We start from the raw sequence: 20,139 nt of genomic DNA on the forward strand, positions 1-20,139 counted from the left end.
CGGTTTTGGTGACTGGTTTCTGTATCTGGGGAGGCAAAGTACCCGTGTCGTGGGCTCGAACTTCTGACATTCCGTTCGCAGGAGTTCCTTGCAAGCTGGAGGCTTTGGCCCCGAAAGCCGAAGGGCAGGAACCACATGGCAGCCTCTTGCAGCAACCTGCCTCATACCATTGCCAAGAATGCAATAATGATGTGCAAAATGATCTGGTAAGAGCTAAGATCTTGCGCCTTAGGAATGAAACGCTGAAGATTTCGCCGCCTCTCTTAATTTTGTGCATGCATATAAAAGTGAAAGCCGTTTGCCGTGTGCGTAACGTTCGTGCAGCTGCGAGGAGCAACTACTATTTTCTGTTGAGCAGTATTTCAGTATATAAGCTTCATCGTCGACATTTATATCCTAAACATAGTTGTTATGTGGCAGCTAATTTCTCATTATGCCGCCGCGGTGGCTCAGCGGTTACGGTGCTCGGCTGCTGTCCCGAAAGACGCGGGTTCGATCCCGGCCGCGGCGGCTAGAATTTCTTTGGAGGAGAAATTCTAGAGGCCCGTGTACTGTGCGATGTCAGTGCACGTTAAAGAACCCCAGGTGGTCCAAATTTCCGGAGCCCTCCACTACGGCGTCTCTCATAGCCTTAGTCGCTTTGGGACGTTAAACCCCAGAAACCAGAAACCAACTAATTTCTCATTATGTGACAGGGCGGCAACATGTATAGCTAGTACAGATACTGGTACTGCTGTCTTTCCAAGAAAAAGGAAAAAGGAGAGCGAACTATTGCAGACCGGACGTTGTCGATGCCAAGCTGTCGACGTAACGACGACCACAAAACAGCGCATATGTGCGCCTTTGTCAAGAAATATAAAAATTGGGCCGTGTCACGATCATATTAAGTTGCGAGGGTGCGGAAGTCAGGTGACATCTCTACAATTCATATCTCCCGATTACCACACAACCAATCCAGTATCCCTAAAAATTAATCGTAGACCATGAGAGCTGAAAGACAGCTTTCCGCGGAACTCCTTCATTCATAGGAGTTCTGTAATAGTTTGGCAAACATCATACAGTCTTGTTCTCCGAATTATTCTACAGTTTTTCGGAAAACGTGTGCCCGCTTTTTTTAGATTTCTGACCGTATGCGTGTACCATTGGTCAATGAGCTTCCCCGAGGCCGAAGCTGTAGTGCTCTGATTGCTCTGACTTACTTTTTTGTGTTGCTATATTTTAGGAACACTGCTGTTCTCTCCCTTTCTATTTGTCTTTGTTAAGTGTCAATAGACCCTTAACAGGGCCTAGTCCAGCGTAATTGAGCTCTGAATAAATGTTCATGCACTAAAAATATATATTCCCCCTTTTTTTTGTTACCATCCTCGCTTATTTCACCTTTCTCACCCTCACTTACTTCTGATCCCTGACTGCCTCACTGTTCTTAATGTGCATGTTATATTTTTTGTGACCAATGTTTTTATTCATTTCAAAGATTTTGCTTTCTCATTAGCTGTTCTTGTAATCTTGCCCATTCTGCTTGACCCCCGGGCTACAGCGTATTATGAATAAATAAGTAAATATCGTTCTTCTTCAACACTTGTCTGTTACGATGATCTTAACCCTCGTCATTTTCCTCCCGGTGCTTTTACAAAAGGAACAGCCACACGTTGAAGCCCTGTTTGACGCGCCTCAAGCACCCGCAGCGTTTCTTCGATAGCTGCGTCCAGCAGATGTGCTCCTGCCGCGGTATCGGCTACTGCTACTGCGACTCATTCGCTGCTCTCAGGCTGGCCTGCGAGCAGCTCAACATCACATTCAACCAGCTGCCCGGTAAATCGTGCGGTGAGTATTCTGTCCTGGCAAACATTCACCTTTGAAATTGCCTTGCCTAGTTTCGTACCTTCGCTTGAATATGAGCTTCGACGCTCAAGGTATAGTAGGAGCTCAGTTCACAAAGCAGTTCGAGCCAAGCAGGTACGGCTCCGGGTCGGGATCGCATAATAGTCAATCTGTTGGCGAACCTCCCCCATTCGGCCTACCTCCACCTGCTAGAGTACATTAACCAGATTTGGGACGGGCGTCCACTCCCTCCCGAATGGAAGACCTCCTTGGTCTCTTTCATCCCTAAGCCAGGCAAGACAATGAATACCGACAACCTGAGGCCCATCTCACTAACCTCTTGTGCGGGCAAGCTTATGGAGACGATGGTTAGGGATCGCCTCTCTCTACACATAGAGACCAAGGGCCTCTTTGCAGACACTATGTTCGGGTTCCGACCACATATGTCTGCGCTGGACGTCCTTCTCCAGTTACATCGCTACATAATACGACCTCTGTCATGCGCCACAACGACAAAGCCATCCTTGCCCTCGATCTTAAGGGGGTCTTTGACAACGTTCGTTATGGCAGCATCTTGGCTAACTTGAGTACCACCGATTGTGGGCGCAAGGCATTCACGTATGTACGAGACTTTCTCTCGAAGCGTCAGGCCTTCCTCAAGATTGAGGACGACGAATACGGACCATACACGATGGGTACACGGGGAACACCCCGAGGGGCGGTCTTGTCTCCGCTTCTTTTCAACATTGCCATGATGCAGCTTCCCCACCAATTGGCCCGGGTGGGAGGCATCCATCACGCACTCTACGCGGATGACATAACAGTTCGGACTACCGAAGTGAGGCTTGGTGAAATAGAGAACTGCCTTCAGCGGGCCGCCACCATAATCGATAGCTACGCTATCGGCTGTGGTCTCCAATGTGCTCCCGCAAAATCGGAACTTCTGCGCATCAGATCCAATCCTCAAGACAACACGAGTTTGCAAATCTCTCTGACGGGAAGTCCTGTCATAGAGGTCGAGGAGCTCCGTATACTAGGCCTGTTCATCCATGACAGGCTCAGCCCGGAATCTACTATTGCCAAACTCAAGCGTGCAGGCGAACAGGTCGGACGCATGATCCATCGTGTTTCTACCAAGCTCGGCGGGTTGCGAGGCAGGGACGCGCTTCGGTTCGTCCATGCCTTTGTGACCAACAAGATCATCTACTCCGTTCCCTATCTTCGCACTACGAAACAACAAGAAATAAGAATCGACGCCATCGTTAGAAAGGCTACAAAGCGAGCACTGGGCCTCCCAGTGGCCACCTCCAATGCTAAGTTGTCGGTGTTGGGGGTGATCAACTCCTCCCAGGAGTTACGGGAGGCCCAACTCGTGAACCAATATACGCGACTCTAGCAGACGGCATCCGGGCTCCGCCTGCTAGACCGCTTGCACATCCAACATGAGTGCACTCCAGAGGAGACGTGTCGGATTCCGGAGCTATGGTGTCACAAGCTCTGGGTCCCTCCTCTCCCGCGCAACATGGACACGTATACACACGAAGGCAGACGAGAGGCGCGCGCTCGGGCCCTCGAACACCAACACGGATCCAAACAGGGTGTATACTATATTGACGTGGCAGGGCTGTCGCCCACTGGATTCTACACGGCCACAGTAGTTCACCAGGACCAATGTGTTAACGGCCTCTCATTTCGAGCTCGAAATTCAGCGTCGGCCGAGGAAGTACCCATTGCGCTTGCTGCCTCGGACTCGAATTCGAAGGTAATCGTGACAGATTTACGTCGAGCCTGTCAACACTACATGACTGGCGAGGTTTCACCTTTAGCGTACGGTATATTAAAGCGCGCAGTGAGGGAATCGGACCCTTCGCCCAAACGCATAGTTTGGACTCCGGGCCATCAGGGCGTTAGAGGTAATGAGGCTTCGGACGCGGCTGCCCGAGCGCTTACCTCCGGAAGAGCTTACCAGGCTCTTCCGGCTCAGAGATTGTGCAACCGCTTCTGCGGTTCAGGGGAATTCTGGACGACTATTGCGAACGCCATCGGCTGTTCCCGGTCCCTGCTAAGGGCCTGAGTAAAGCCGATGAGCGAACTCTGAGACGCCTGCAGACCAGCACTCTGTTGTGTCCTGCAATAGCGAAACATTTCGATCCCAAAATTGATGGGCGCTGCCCTCATTGTGGGGAAGTATCCGATACCTTCCACATGGTTTGGGCCTGTCAGAAGAATCCTTCCCTTCGACCCAATCCTTCCCCTTCCCGAGAAGCATGGGAGGCAGCCCTGCTCAACTCCTCGGGGTTGGAGTCTCAAAAGGCTCTAGTCCAACGGGCGCGAGTAGCGGCCTCGTCCAGCGGGGTCCCGGACTAAGGACTCCACCTATGTAAAGGGCCATTTTTGGCCTGCAAACTCTCCTTTAGTTCATTAAAAATTGCCACCGCCACCTGCTGCAAAGTTGTACTATTAGTAGACGACCAGCAGAGGTACTGTGAATGTCTGCGTATGTTCAGAGCCCTTGATTTTCTATAACTAGCAAACCTCATCTGGTTTACTGCTGACTCGTTTCCGGTTATGTTGAATGCGATACTTTATGCTATACGTTGTGATGAGCGCGACCGCGATATATCGTCGTAGATTACATGTACGGCCACGCTTAGCACTTACTGCACGCTTGGTCTCGTAGGTAGGAGGACAGGTTTCCAAGTGAGCCTGGCCAATATAGGAACCTTAAATGCTCCCCGCTAAACTCAGAACTCGTGAAACTCCCACTTTGCTCAACATGTGGAGCGGCCAAGGCCACCCTCATGCACTAACCGCTGGAATGCCTCCAACCTATGGCAGTTCCCCCATACCCTACCTATCCCCTTCCTCATGGGAGGCCGCTATGCGAGCTGCTCAACCAGCTGTCCAAACATGGCTAGTGGAGAGAACTCTCCGTCAAGCCTAGGCCCGTGGACTCTTGGACAAGTAGCAGTCCACCCTTGGGGACGTTTGATTGTTTTCTTAAAATAAAGTTGTTCCTTCTCCTTCTCTTCCTCCAAGTGAGCTTGGAAGAGAAAGAAGCGGTTGCGAAGAACAGGACAGCCTCTTCAGAATGCATGTTTTTTTTTTCGGAGTCTCCAGAAACAAGAAGCGCAGAGGAAAGCGCGATGATTCGTCACTGATCGCGGGCGCAATCGCTTACAGAGGGTGTCTGCTGCAGCGACACCCTGCGTTTCGCGCATGTATTCGAAAATATTCTCGGACACAGTTCTTCGGCGCTGTCGTAACACCGCGCCGCGCGGATTGGTCAGCGTGCAGTGATGTCACTGAAACGCGCCACTGCAACGCACCACGATGTGCGGTCCGTGCTCAGTGATGTCGCAAGTGACAGCATAGTGACGTCATGCGCAAATCTATGTACTACAGAAGAAGACAAATCATAATGAGTGAACAATCTGGTAGAGTGAACAATCTGGTAGGGTTTGGCCATCATTTTGCCCAACAAGGATATGTTCACATACACTCCCGCGGCACCTATTTTCTCTCATCCGCTCGCGGCCTGGCTTGTCCGCCGACGAAGCTGCGACGGCAAAATACGCGTATCCTTACTTACACTTATTACGTGCTGTCCAAGATCCCTTCACGTAATGAGCAGCTTACAAGAGATTTTATGAAAAGCATGGCGGCTGCAAATGATTTTTTTTCTTTAATCGAGAAGTTCAGCAAGCATGTACAAATAGCGCGAAATTCTGAGGTATGCGTTGAAGTTTATTCTCTCTTGGATTTTTAGTTCACTGCATGTTCCAGTCAGCCGCTGAGCCCTTTTCTGTGACTTAAGTCTCTCTGACCAACAAATTATGGGCAGCATGCTCTGGGGGGTCCTTTAGGTGGCAGGGGTAAGTAAAACAAAGAATGACCATTTTTGCATATATGGGCATTTACCCATTATTGCTATCCTAACAACTGCCATCTGTGAATACTGGATCTGAACGCTGGAAGCGAAGGGAAAACTGAAGTGCTAACGAAACTAACTGGCATTTGGCATAACTACGCACATCCACTGTAGCTTTTTTTTATATATATATAGCCTGCCTACGTCCATACAATTTCTTAAATTTCTGACCCTCTCTCACTCCAGACTTGTTCAGGCGAGCTAGGACCTGTGAATGCTGCTTCATTTAAAAAAATATATATATATATATTTTTTTATACGTTACCCGATGTTTAGAGGATGGACTACGTATCCAACCAATACAAGTACAAATGACGGCGTTGGATTTCTGGCTGCGAGCCTACGCTGTGTGCGTATTAATGCTTTGTCGTGATCGCCGTGGTCAACAAACTTCTGGGGTCGGCGTCACCTTGCATACTTCACTGGTTTGATCACTGTTATCAAGCATTTCTATTCGTCCTTGCTTTAGAAGACCCGCTGTGAGCGCTTATTGCATCGGAAGTTATTTTGCAAAACTCAATCCATCCCGGAGTTTCGTCGTCGGTCGTATTCACAGCTAGCAGCGCAGACCGAGCCCACCTCACGAGCTCGTGGCCGTTTGAAACGTCTTCTTTGCGGCTCAGAGCCGAGGTCGCACTGGGTACGCACTATTCTCTGTACAGGCAACTCAATGCAAGAAATCTTGCTCTTTGAAATGCTTGTTGCATAAGCGGCAGTGGGAACTCGCTTTTTGACCATTCTCAACGCAAATTACCCTGCTTCTCGGACCGCGCCATCTTTGGGATTAAAATCACATCTTGCACTGCACTGTGTACGCCTGGCATTGAGGCATTAATTGGCCACCTTGCCGAAGGCATAAATAACGTGCCTCACGTATACTGCGTGCATGACTCCGTGCTGGGAACCTTTTTTCATTAATGAGCCAAATGAGAGGTGACAGTGCATGGATGTTTTACTACTCATATATATTTCTGCAGCTATAAAAAAAAGCCTTTCCATTGGGCAGAAAACATGAAACACCATGCGTATGCATCGCGCTTCACACGTTAACGAAGTACATGCATGCTCCTGTCGCCATGAGCGCATCCTAAAAAAAAAAAAAAATGATGGTCGATTCGCGTAGTTCGGCCAAATGAGAATCAGGTGCGCTAGCAATTCCGTTTTCCCTTCGGTACCCAGGGCGTTGAGATCCAGTGTTCCCGGGTGGCAGTTGTTCGGATAACGATAATGTGTTGATGTCCACATATGCGGAATTGGTCATTCCCTACATTCATCTATCCCTGGGAGTCTTCCTAGCACTCCTGGAGCAGGCTCCTGCACAGAGTCGCCGATTCGATGGTCGAAGCGCGAACGAAACCGCTTCACCATCAACCTAGCAAGCCCAACAGCGTGTATGCCGTTGAGAGCTTGGGTTTCAGAACTTGCTGTGCACTACGGCTACACGCAATCTTGGTGCGCAGAATGCGAAGCGAAAGATTCAGCGCTCATGTTTGCGACTAACCTTTTTCTCCATCGTCCGTTTCGCGCTGGTTTAATTACGAGACTCTTAGCATTGTCGTCTATTGCCGCCGGGCTGATTTCCTCGTATTTAGACGGTAATTGCCCATGGGGACGGTGATATAGCGCTCCTCTAGAAAGCTCAAGGTTATGTCATCCGTCGTCGCTGCACGAATCTTCAAGTGGAGGCGCCACGTGTACCTCGCTTTTAGCAATTTTTCTGGTTGATAAAAGCGCTGTTTCCGGGGAAAATTACGTATTTGCTATTACATGATGCTAACCTACCAGTTTAGCCTGACTTAGCATTCCTCTTTGTCAATCTTTAATGCGACCAAGCTCTTTACCCGATCAGCGTTTTTTTTCTATAGTACACGAGCAGCGCAGTACATCAAGAATGTCCGCTTAGTGAGGCTGGTAGGTCGGGAGAGTTTGCTTGGCGTTGCTTTTATGCGTGAACAGCGCTAGTGGTGTGTTGCCTTTCTATGATCCCCGTGTTTTTTTCGCGTCGTTCGCTTCTAAAATCAGCGTCCGCATGGTATGCGTTTAATTGAATGTGAGTGCACGTCACATCGTTCCAGTGTGATTGCCCTCATTCGGCTCTTTTTTTTTTTGTTTCCGGGGAAGTGTTTTGGTTTATTTCTTTTCTTTGTTTTTTTGCTTTGTTACTATCATGCAGCAGTGGGCGCTGTTATTCTAGTGGCCCCATTTTCATGTGAAAAGCGTTGTGTAAAGTGTCAGTTTTGTTCCAGCTGGATCAAAACGTGAGGGCTAACAAAAAAAAAGGATAGAAAAAGGGTAAAGGACTGCGTATACAGAGCGATGGGAACTGGAGTGATCGGTGCAACGTCAAGAGATGAATTGTGGGCAGCCTGTATTAGAGGGTAAGCGCTAGTTGAGGTTATTCTAGCGGAAATTAAGATTGAAAATGTTGTGCGCAGAACTGGCAAACGTTAATAAATAGGTTGCGACAGTTAATGACAACAGACATCACACCTAATTTGAGGCGGTTGAGAGTCAAATTGAGGGATCAGCTTAGGTGGTTCGCCAGAATAACGTGGCCACGCGGCAGGCGCAGGAGATGGATAATGGGGGATAAGTGAGAAAGGCCGCAGTCCTGCAGCGTAAAATGAACTCGACAGATGACGCTGATAGAGTCAAGCGGCATCACGCAGTAAAATACACAGGAATAGAGAAGCTCGCCAGCAGCGCTTTCAGGATGGAATTACAGAGCCCTGTTTGCTGCAGACACCATTTTGGTTGAGAGAGCTCTACTGTGCTCACCTGTGGTTTGCGCAAGGACCTAAATTTTTGTGTGTCGACTCTAGACACACCATAGAACCTGGGAGCGGAGGAAGCATTGGCTGTATAAACCCTTTAGGCACACTAAGTTACATGTTGGTGAGCAGTAGGATGAGCCACGCTTGTGCAGTATTGCGAAGAACAGAACTGAATGATGGCTACCTTTCTCGTGAACAGTCGTGACAAAACGATCAACAACATGCTAATCAAGTGCATTCAATTTAAAAATCTCATCGTATAAGCTACATGTTCGAGAGGAGGCGGTAAGCGCTGAGGTCAGTTTTTTACAGGAATAACTGAGAGCATGCAGTAAGCAGCGCCAACGAACTGGGTTGAGATTAGAATAGTCTAGAGGGAATGCTTTTACAGCAGTGGAACCTCGTTATAACAAAGTTGAAGGGGTACAGCGATTACTTTGTCATAGCCGTAGCTTCGTTACAGCCCGTGTTGACTGAGCTTCCAAGGGGAATCGTCATTCCTTGTATCCTTGTATCCAATATTTCGTTATAAACTGTTTCGTTATAACGAGGTGCGGCAGTATTCCGAAACGTCAGATGCTGCAGGTGCAAGCTACTATACGCACGCATTTTCTATTCTATTTGTTCACTTTTCCAATCTACCGTATCTGGTCTCGTTCGTTCATGTATATTTTTCTGGACAGTTTTCTTTCTTGTAAATTTACACGCCTTGGGCGGAGGCAAGTTCTGCTGCTAGGCCAACATGCATTCGGCGAAAGCCGCCCCTTGCTCATGGCGTATGTCGCACACACCTGTTCGCGTAGCAAAGACTTTTGCTGGCGTACCTTGAATGACGAAAATGGGCCGTCACAGTTTCAGGCAGATAAAACCAAAGACCTAGTTACCGCTTGCAGACAGGAGGCGGAGAAACTCAGGCGCGACTCAGCTGTCTATGACGTCCTACTGCTGGTCTCATGTGGGTATTTTCCTTTTGTTGTCCTCGCCTCTTTACGCTGAATGAAAAACTATGAAGCCACTCCAACTCGCTCACTTCAGAATCCTCTCGCCGCTATACTTGTTGTCACGGGAGATGGCTGTTATTTTTGTTTGTTCTTGTGTCCTACTATTGCATTTGTGTATTTAGGACAAACTCTGCTTACTCACAAAGCTGCATATTGCTACTTTGTTCTCTTTGACGGTTTTTTTAATGGTTAAGGTGCAAAAATTTTGGGAGGAAACAAAGTGCGTTCAGTTTGTTTCACTTCATGTTATAGCCGTGATTTGTGTTGTTCTCGACTGTTCTACATCTTCAATGTGTACATTCTTTTCTTCTCGCCTCGTACTGTACAATGGTCTTGGTTGCCGGTGCAGCCCGCTAAGAGCTGCGCCCAGCATTCGTGTTTTTATCGATGGAGGCGATAAACAAGTCTTAATCGATGGTTAAGGGCCTATTACACTCGCCCGACACGACGCCGACGCAGGCCCGACGACGACACCGACGATCGGCCGACCAGTCGGCAGACCGTGTCTGTGGCAGACCAAGCTGTCACACTAGGCCGACGACGACACCAACGTGACCGAGGACCAGATGTCTGCGCAGTGTGGCATGCTTTGACGCCCGCGACGCCGACAAAACCAGTCTGCTGACCATCGGCGACCGGGTCTTCGCGAGATCGGCCGCCGAGCTAAAACATTCACCAAACACGAACTCGTTTCCGCTATAGTATTGTTTGTTTACGTTCATGACAATTGAGCTCTGGGATAGATGAGTGTCAAAATGTATCATTTGTGAGGATCGTTGGCTAATACCGAGGTGTTGGTAGAGGTTATAACTACGATACAAGCAAATTTCATCCTATAGCCGCTTGCTGCTGCTGCTTCTTGCGGCTCGCCTGGTGTCTGCTAGATCCGCTGCTGAAGGAGCCGCGGAAATCGAGCATAGCTTTATCATTATGGGACGGGTTCGCAGTCAAGGGGTGACTAGAGTAGTTCCTTTATTACGGCGCTGGCTAGTTCCGAAGCACTTTCAGCTGCGGCATCGATGCGAAACCAACTAGGCTTAAGACGATCAGGGCAGCCGGTAGTTCGCCGACCGGCGCTACCGCAGGCGGCGTCGTTGCCGAAAGCTCGGCTCTTGCACACTCATGCTGTTGTTGCTCGAATACAGCAGGCAGCATTTCTGATAGCATGGCTGGTTTGTCTTTTCTGGTGTGAACGTGAAGTAGACCGAGCCTACTGGTCGGCCGGCCAGCCTGGATCCCGTCCACCGGCGTCATAAAAATCAGCTTAAGATTGCTTTTGACGCAGATCATAAACGCTGGTATAGAGGAATGTGAAAATTATATCATTTTTGAGGACCGTTGATTGATACCGAGTTGCTGGTAGAAGTAATAACTGACACGAGCAAATTTCTAGCCGGAATCGCCTCGCAGCTGCCACCGTTGCGATCCGGCTCGCCCGGCGCCCGCTGCGGTATAGCTCCGCTGCCGAAGGCGTCGTGGAAATTGACCCTATCTTTAGTTTATTGTGAGATCATGCTGTTGGCGGCAAAGCGATATTAAGATTGGACCTTCTATTTTAGCGCAGGCGACTTCAGAAGCGGCGTCCGCTGCGCCTTCGATGCGACGACCAGGGCAGCCAGGCAGCGTCGTCCGGCGCTACCGCGGGCGGCACCGTTCCCGAAAGCTTTTGTAGCGTGAGCTATATTGGCCACAGTCTCGCCGTTTCGCGTGCTCCCTCCGTGGACCATACTGCGCATGCGCGAGGAGCGAGTGACGTCACTGTGCACAGTTGGCGCGCCTCGCCGCGCGCGCTCGCCGCTGCCGCCGGCGCAGAGCCACGTGACGTCACTGCTTACGCTACGTATATCCTGGCAAAGTTGGCCACTGCCAACTTTTTGCTGGTTGCGCAGGCATGCGTCGTCGCTGCTCGAGTATAGTAGACAGTCTTTCTGATAATATGGCTCTTTTGTCTTTTCTGGAGCGAACTCAACTTGCGCCAAGCCAAGCAGCGGTCAGTCACTGCTGTGCGGTGGCAAAGCGTAGGCTTTGAGCTCGAGTCGAGCGGCGCATCGATGCTTGCCGCTCCGTGTGATCCTGCTTGCAATGGGGCTGCAGTTCGCAAGCGGCGACCGGTGCAGCGTGCCGGCAAGTTATCAAACATATGACGCCTGCTTTACTTCTGCCGCGAGTGTCACATTTCAGCTGAGCACTTCTGAAGGCAGTGAGTCACTGTGTCCAGCTTGGCGTTGTGGGTATAGTAATAGGATTTCGATCCCTGTTCGAATCCTCTTGGTTCATAGTCTGGTTCTTATCTTTTTAATTTTTAGTTTTAAATAACCTCTCCCTTTTTGTTTACCCGAGAGCGCCTAGATTTATTTTTCGAGCCATACCTTTCTGACCCAGCAATCAGTGCCGCTCAGTACCGGGCGGCACTCAATCTAGGTTCATAACCACGACTGTTAAGGAGTGTTTTACTACGGAGAAATTTATTTAAAAGAGTGAAAAAATAAAGGTTCCCGACCCATGAATTTCTCAGAGCAGGAAATAAGAATAGAATAAAATAATGAAGGAAAGGAACAGCAGTGCCACAAGAAAACGAGTGAGAACGTGAAGTGGCCGAGTCTGCGGTAGGTCTCGTGTCTCGCTAGGGTGACATGGGAGTTGGCGGACCATCAGCCAGTTCCCGTTTGTGGGAGACCTGGCGCCGACGCCGATACTCGGCCGACTGTTTTAGTCGGCGCAGTGTGACATAGAAGCAGTCATCACGACGACACGGTTTTGGCAGACCGAATTGGCCGACTGTTGGCCTAGTGTGACAGGCCCTTTATGTGTGATTTTCTCAAGGATGGGGTCGGACTGCCGAGGCAGGAGAGTTTTTCATGCCGTATTAATCGTCGAAATGCCCTTTTCTCTTCTACACTCGCGCAGAGATGACCTGCCCGACGGGACTGGAATTCCAGACGTGCGGCCCGGCCGAAGTCCCTCGGTGCTCACCTCTCAAGGCGGAGAGCGACGACGCGACGCCCTGTGTGCCAGGCTGCTACTGCCCCGGCCATCAGATTTGGCACGACGGAAAGTGCATTGAAAAGAACCAGTGCCCGGCTAAGTCTGTGCGACAGTTCTGGATTAAGACAAGCCGAGAGCCAAACAAGACTTAACGCAATTTCATAGCTCCTTTGTTCTCTTCTTTTATTGTCATCTACATTATTACGCTAACGCTTTCCCTGAGGCAATTCTCATCACATCGCGTGGTTTTTGTTTTAATGAGGAATAAACTATCTACTCCTACAAGCCTTGTCCTCTTCACACGTGAACTGTCTTCTCTTTGTAAGCATTTCGCGGACGAAGCTGAGCTTAAACGTTTGATCTTCGCGGAAAAAAAAAAAGAAAGAAAAGGTTTAGCGCTGCATAATTAAAGACAATAGAGTTTTCCCCAGGTGTTTTTCTGCGCATTAATGCGTATTCAATAGCTAATCATGGATATCACTGCATGTTCGTTTATCGGAGAAAAATAACTTCCAAGAACGCAGTAGCAACATGGACAAAACAAGAAAAGTACGCAAACACAGGTCGAAAAATATATTTTTTTTCTTACATGGTTTCAGGCCTACTGTAATCGTCATTGTTTTAAACGCAAATATCTTTCACACGAACTTAAGTGTGCACATTTTTGTACAGTACGGGTATTTGGCTGTTTAATGCGGTCATGCCACATCCTTTGCCATCCTTTGCCATCGATAACCATCGTTCCGAGTTCAAAGCTTAATAACTTAAAGGGTCCTGCGGATAACTCCATGAAGTTATTGTTCTATGCCAAAAATTAAATATGAATTCATTGGCTTTTTCTAGAAGTGTTGATGTTTTTCCGGCCCCAAAATACCGATTGATCATCGAGAAAATTGAATTTAAAAATCTTCCCGCCAATCGATTCGAATTCGTGATGTCCTTACCGAAAAGGACGGATTGCCTCCGTTTTGAAGTCAATGGCTTTGAAACATAGCCTCTGGGATCCACGATTAAATCGATATTGGCGCATGCATTTTACTTGTAAAGTCGTCCAGAGATGGCGACAATTGTGTTTCGTTTCTTTTTTTTTTCAGCTAATAAAAGCTCAGCTTTTGATGCCAGTGGTCTCTTTGTCGCTAAAATGCCGGACTCTATCGATGCAGGCAAACTTCAAAGTGTCCTCACTGTCCCATTACGAGAGTTTCCCATCGTAACCGCAGTAAAGTGGGAAGCGTCTCGAGAGCGGCACAAAAACTTGCACAACGCACCATCGCGGTGGGAAACACGATGCTAAACGTCACTGTTTTCTGAGATTCTTTAGCTGCCACGCCTTAAGGTCGACTGTATACGCACACCTGGTGCTTAGTGTGTTGTGAAGTGACGCTGAGCACAGGCTTTGCAGAAATGGATAGCGAAACCACAGCTTGGAAAAACTTGGTTTGGTTTATGGCAGTTTAACGTCCCAAAGCGACTCAAGCTATGAAGGACGCCGTAGTGGAGGGCTCCGGAAATTTCGTCGACCTGGGGTTCATTAACGTGCACTGACATCACACAGTACACGGGCCTCTAGAATTTCGCCTCCATCTAAATTCGGCCGCTGTGGTCGGGATCGAACCCGCGTCTTTCGGGTTAGCAGCCAAGCACCATAAACACTGGGCCACCGCGGCGGGCCTCAGTCACCCTGCAGGTAGAAAATGATTAATGGGAAAACCAATACAAGAATATTTTTCGTTTAATATGGCCTCCAAAACAACAAAAAAAAATGAGAAAATGTGAATTGGTATTCAAAGAAAAAATATATAGGATGCGACACATGTACCCCTATGTATGTACAGTTGCAAAAAAAGTAAAGCGGAGCACGCGAGCGGTGGCCGAACTGGGAAAAACTGCATGCCAGCGCGCCTATCAGCAGATGCGCAGTAGAGAGAAAAAGGGCGTCGGCATATCCGGCTGACGCATCTCGATAATCTATGCTCGCTTTATCGCCGGCACCAGCGAAGTCGCGCTGCTACCATTACTACTCGCCAGAAGTGCTTGCGATGCTTCAAGCAAGGGTTTATTGTTTGCCCGCATTGGGCAGAAACGCTGGCCTTATTTCTGCTTCGTCAGGAATGGCACCATTTTCAGTCTGCGTGACCGCCGTGATTTGGGCTTCACTTGTTGGCGAGTTCGTTGCGCTATGGAGCATAAAAGCTAGTGCATCGGTTTGAAAAGTGCGGTAAAAATTTGGATTGGCTGCGTTGTCTTTATGATATAAATAGATGCTCAAAACATAACCGATCGAGGATGACTCAAGCAGAGACAACCTTATTTTCTCTGAAAATTTGTTTAACTTTGTTTTCTCCAGTGTATGAAAGCTAATTTGTGTTGAAGCAAATGGTCTTCAATTACATCGTTTGCTGTGCTGTTGATCATCTATTTGTATCACAAAGTCAACGGAGCCAATATATGCATGCTATTCTTTTTTTCACTCGTTCCCTTTAGGCAAAGCAAAATTTTGACCACACTTGTTAAACCGACGCAGAAGCGCCTATGCTCATTTGCGCAGCAAACTCGTCGCCAAGCAAAGCGCGAACCACGATGGTCACGCTGATTGAAAACGGTGCCATTCCTGACGAAGCACTGAAAGCGCTCTTGGCGAGCAGTCGGTGCGGCTTCACCCGACCCGACGATAAAGCGGGCACGAGATCATCGAGGTGTGTCAGCGGGATGTGGCGACGCACCCTTGCTCTTTGCTTGGCATCTGCTGATAGAGTGCGCTGGCATGCAGTTTTGGCCAGGTTGGTGACCGCTCGAATACTCCGTTTTACTTTTGGTGCGCCCGTACCTCAAGGCAGCCAACCTCGCTCTGTGAAATTCTAGAAAATTCTTCCTTGCCGCCGCAAGGCCCACGTGCACTCTAGAAACTGTCCAATAATTGAAGTCGCAGTTTTCGACCATCCACTTTGCGGCATTCGCGCAGCGCTTGCGGGAGTATCCATCGTGCATTTGTTGTGCCGTGGCTACGGGCTTCGTCAACGGTTTGGTTTGGTTTATGTGGGTTTAACGTCCCAAAGCAACTCCCAAAGCAACGTCGCGACGCGTCAATGCGTGTGCACAAGGCTCGTCGTGCATCATTTCCGGCTAAAAAAGCTGGAGATAAGAGAAAGCACCGTGGTCCGTCGAAATTCCATCGAGGTGAGAGCTTGCATTGTAGTAATTTTAGCTTGCCGCTTATTGCAGCAGATATGGACGTTGTTCATCCCCATGTCGACAACAGGAATATGACGAAGTTTGCTTCTAAAAAAAAGGTTGCATTTCTTCGTTCGTTGTTGCGAAAACCATTGTTTTATTGTATGTAATGGATGCGTTCTTTTGTGAGTTCGTCAGAAATGAACGTATTGAGGTTCAGCAATGAAGAAAAAATGGCAGTTGGCGTGATGACGCTACCTTTAGCTTGGCCTGGTACGCACTGCAGTAATCCGTGCTTTACTCCAGCTTCATTTGTTAATTTAGACTTTTTTCATATAATTTTCTTTGTAGCGTTCATCCCGTGCATTAGAGTAAAGCTGGACGCTTTCGATCGAGATCACCTGATTCGTTCACTCGGGGGATAACAAGTCCCCTGCTTGTCTAGGTGCTCAGTGTCAGTCTCTGCTCCAACATTAGCCATGTATTCCTCCAAGAAGTCCAAAGCTTCATCGTCAAGGTGTAATGTAGTGCTACTGGTTTCGTCGGTGAGAAAGATTCTAGTCTCACTTCCTCCGACACTAAAATATGCGCGATTTTCCTGCCACCACCATGCGAGGCAGTAAGCAGCGGTCAGAAAAAGTAACAAGGATAGATCGCAGACTCACAGCAAGCGAAAAAAAGTACCGTTAATTTTTCTCAAGTCACATAAGTGAAGGCGGAAGGGCAGTAACTTCGCTCACGCCCACGATTTCAAAGCAGAACCGAACTTCCCTTGGGCTACCCAATATGTTCCCAGCCAGTTTTTCTGCTACTAAAGTCTGATATGAGCTAACGCAACCATTCTCTTGTTTTCTTGGTAACTACATAGCGTAAAAAACCTATTCCTGTCATCCCTGTCACACAACTAATATAAAAAAGATGCACTTACTTTATCGGGCGGAAATCGCTGCGCTCCGGTCTCAAAACTGCCTCGTTTCGAGCGGTGTCGGTGCCCGTTTTACGGACCGCAACGTGATGTTCGGTTAAAGCACACATAACAGAGTCAATTGCGCAAGAGATACGCTTACGCACGGGGTACGTTTTAGTTGAACCGGTTTTGATTCCGGGAACATATGCGTCCCATGTACCTCAAATAGTTAAGAAACTCTTCTGCGACTGCGTGACTGCGTATGAGTGCAAGGATGCTTGCACTCATACTCGTGCTTTTTTTGTGCTGTGACGCTGCTTTAAGCTTCGAAACTGCTGCAATCAAAATCGAAACAAAAGGTGTGAAGTGTTAGTTTTCTTTGGTACACCAGGCCACAAAAGCTCACCGCGCCTTGGTGCCTGAAAAAGATAGACTCCGCCTCCACAACTGAACTTAATAAAAGAAACGGTGCAGAGCTCAGTTCCTCGTGCGACCCCCTTCTGTGCAAATCTAATTCCAGGTCGTTCACTGAGGCCTCGAATTTTTTTTTTTTCATGGCTGTCACGTCTCGTCAACGTTTGTGACCGAGTGTGAGGTACACCTCAGCAAAAGGTTAGCTGTTCGACGAGGCCTAATTTCTTTCTAAGAAACAAAATGCATTTAGTGCACAGACACGAAAAATACTCGAGTTATACAATGACAGACCATTAGTACACAACTACTGCAAAAAAAAAAATGGAAACGAAATTAATAATAACAAAATGCCACAGGCATCACTTGCGAGGGAAGCATATCGATTCTTTTATATTCTGTGCCATTTCACTTGCAAAATCTTGTATTAATTTTTCATTACTTATGTTATCAGTAATGTCGTGCGTTCAAGCGGTTGAGACCGATAACTTCTCCTCTAGGCGTTAAACGAGAATTATATTTGAGCTGGTCAGTCGTTTCAGGTTGCGTAGCTAAACGGAGACATTGAAGGCCGGTTCAGAATAGACAAATATGAACCTCAGTAGCCTGCCCTAAACTGATTAATTTATGTAACTTTATATAATGAATTTTTACCTTTCCGTTGCACTACTATAGATGGGATACTAAGCTGACATAATATATCATTTAGAATTCCAGGCGCATGCTTGTTCGGTAATTTTCACGAAGTTCAGCGACCGGCGCAAAAATTTTTTCACCGAAAAATGCAAAAGCTGTTCAATACCCACCGCGGTGGCTCCGCGGTTAGGCGCTCGTCTACTCAGCCGGTGTACCCGGGTTCGAACCCGACCGCGGCGGCCGCGTTTCGATGTAAGCGAAACGCAGAAGGCGCCCGTACGTGCCCGTACGTAGAAGATTCCCAGGTGGTCGAAATTATTCCGGAGCCCTCCACTACATATTTCTTCGTTCGCTCCCTCTTTTATCTCTTCCCTAAAGGCGCGGTTCAGGTTGCTCCAGTGCCGCGTTTCTGCAACAATGTTGTCAACGCCAACGCGCATTGCTCTAGGGCCATGTTTCTGCCACAACGTTGCCCTCTCCAACCATACCATGTCTCCAACACATGCAGCGCACCTCTCCCTGTCACTACGGAAAGACACGGGTTCGATCCCGGTGGCCGCGGCGGCTGAATTTCGATGAAGGCGAAATTCTAGAGGCCCGTGTGCTGTGCGATGTCAGTGCACGTTAAAGAACCCCAGGTGGTCGAAATTTCCGGAGCCCTTCACTACGGCGTTCCTCATAGCCTTAGTTGCTTTGGGACGTTAAACCCCAATAAACCAAACCAATCTGTCACTTCCACCACGTAGCTCAAAGTGCGAAAATTAGTTCCATAACAGTATTAGTGGACGAAGAAGATGATGTGCAACGCACAGCACGAAAGTGTGTTCCAGTTTAACACGAGGCGTGCGCGGCTGCAGCGATAGCCTTTTTATTTTTTTCTTCTTTATTGCCTGCTGTGACAAGTACAGAAACACCCCAACCGTGTCGAATGGCAGGACATCAAAATTTATGTACTTTCATTTTAATGTGCACATCCATAACTTTAATGACTTCATCACAGAAACCTTCGCTCCTGAGGATGTCACGGAGCTTACATACATTCTCAAAAAAGTATCTGCACACAGGACGGACACCGGGATCACAATTTCTGACTGCCATTGGAGATCTCCAGATCACATGAAAGCCAAGAAGAAACAGCACGTCATATGGTATCAGCTCCCCGTCAACAGCAAGAAGCTGGATACCTCTATGTGTGAGCGGGAGGTTTGCCTAGTGCCTTCGCGCAGCGATCTGCGAAGCTCATCTGTTCGTGCCGCCGTGGGTTCGTCTCCCAGTTCTGCACATTTATCTGGTTAATTTTAATTTATTATTTTCGATTGGCGCAAACTCACAAACAACGCATGCATACAAACATCCTAAGATCTTGCTCGGGATTGACCGATCCGGTTAGTTCTTTCGTAGTAATACACTTCAACGGAAACTATTCATTGTTCACTTCCGACATCAATGGAACCATCAACCTCTGACTCAAAGACAGGCGATCCATCAACTTTGCCACGAGTTCAACATTTATTTTACAGTCGTCGTCAATCATCACTACGTGTTGTTTTACCTTTGGAAATACACGGGTCATTTTTTTTTTTTTCAGAAGAAAACCAAACACCTCTGGGCACACGCCTAATGATGACTGTAGACTGGACAACAAATTCAATCTAAGCGGCGCGAGCAAGGTAAAAAAAAAATGAGGTGCAGGTGCCTTACAGGAAGAACACAGCATGCGAGAGCGCGAGTGGCGGGCTCTAGCGGCGGATGCGCATGTGTATGAAACATGGGTACACGTGGCACATCCATCTCACAGGTGTTTTGATGTGCGCATTACCAGCGCCCTGATCGAAGTGGCGCAATTTTTCGGCAGACTCCTGCTCCGTTTCCTTTCTTTTTTTCGTGTGTGTGTGTGTGGGGGGGGGGGGGGGGGGGGGGGCATGTTTCAGCTGCGGCGTGTGCGCTGGGCGTTCTCTCGGGAAAGAGGTACCATCGAGCGAGGAGGAAAAGCGCGCCTGTGCATCACGCGAAACTTTCGCGCGTAATGTGAGTGGCGTGATAGATCGTGCTGCATTCCAGAGTTTTTAAATGGGAGATCCGAATGTAATCAAGAGTGACGGGCATTTTTGTTTTTGTTCAGTGCAGAACACCTGAGAACAAAAGGAGGCTACACGTGGTGTCGGGATGGTTTTACTCAGTCTGCCATCCACGTTCCTCATTTCCCAGCCAGTGTTGAAGTGCATTGCATGTATCCATGGTTCCAGCGCTTTCTTTCAAGCCATGAGCCGATTGATGCCAGCTCTGCAGCTGGAAATAGTTTTTAGTGCTGTTGTTCTATGCTGCCGGTGCAGCCGGCAGTTCGGATCGAACAAACGAGGAAATTCTTCGGCGCTCCAGCTGGCCGGAGAGGCGACAGAGTGGTAACGAGTTAGTGTAGCGTGCGGTATGTGTTAAAGAAAGAGGAATTCACCTCATCAAACTGAGCAGGGAGACCATGGTGACAATGAGAATGCTCTGTCA

General features: G+C 48.3%; 1 protein-coding gene across 1 annotated transcript in view; it reads left to right on the top strand.

The window, feature by feature from the left end:
• The window catches only part of LOC149372135 (sushi, von Willebrand factor type A, EGF and pentraxin domain-containing protein 1-like), a 56,666-nt gene extending 43,869 nt beyond the window's left edge, over window positions 1-12,797 (top strand). The window contains exons 32-34 of the mRNA XM_089566512.1: window positions 82-206; window positions 1,637-1,824; window positions 12,435-12,797. Coding sequence (XP_089422638.1) covers window positions 82-206; window positions 1,637-1,824; window positions 12,435-12,664 — 543 coding nt within the window. The 3' untranslated portion in view covers window positions 12,665-12,797. The remainder of the gene's footprint in view (window positions 1-81; window positions 207-1,636; window positions 1,825-12,434) is intronic.
• Window positions 12,798-20,139: the final 7,342 nt, after the last annotated feature.

The sequence above is a fragment of the Amblyomma mixtum genome, chromosome 1 (genome assembly GCF_055824585.1).
Source record: "Amblyomma mixtum isolate Tamu chromosome 1, ASM5582458v1, whole genome shotgun sequence".
Lineage (NCBI taxonomy): Eukaryota > Metazoa > Arthropoda > Arachnida > Ixodida > Ixodidae > Amblyomma > Amblyomma mixtum.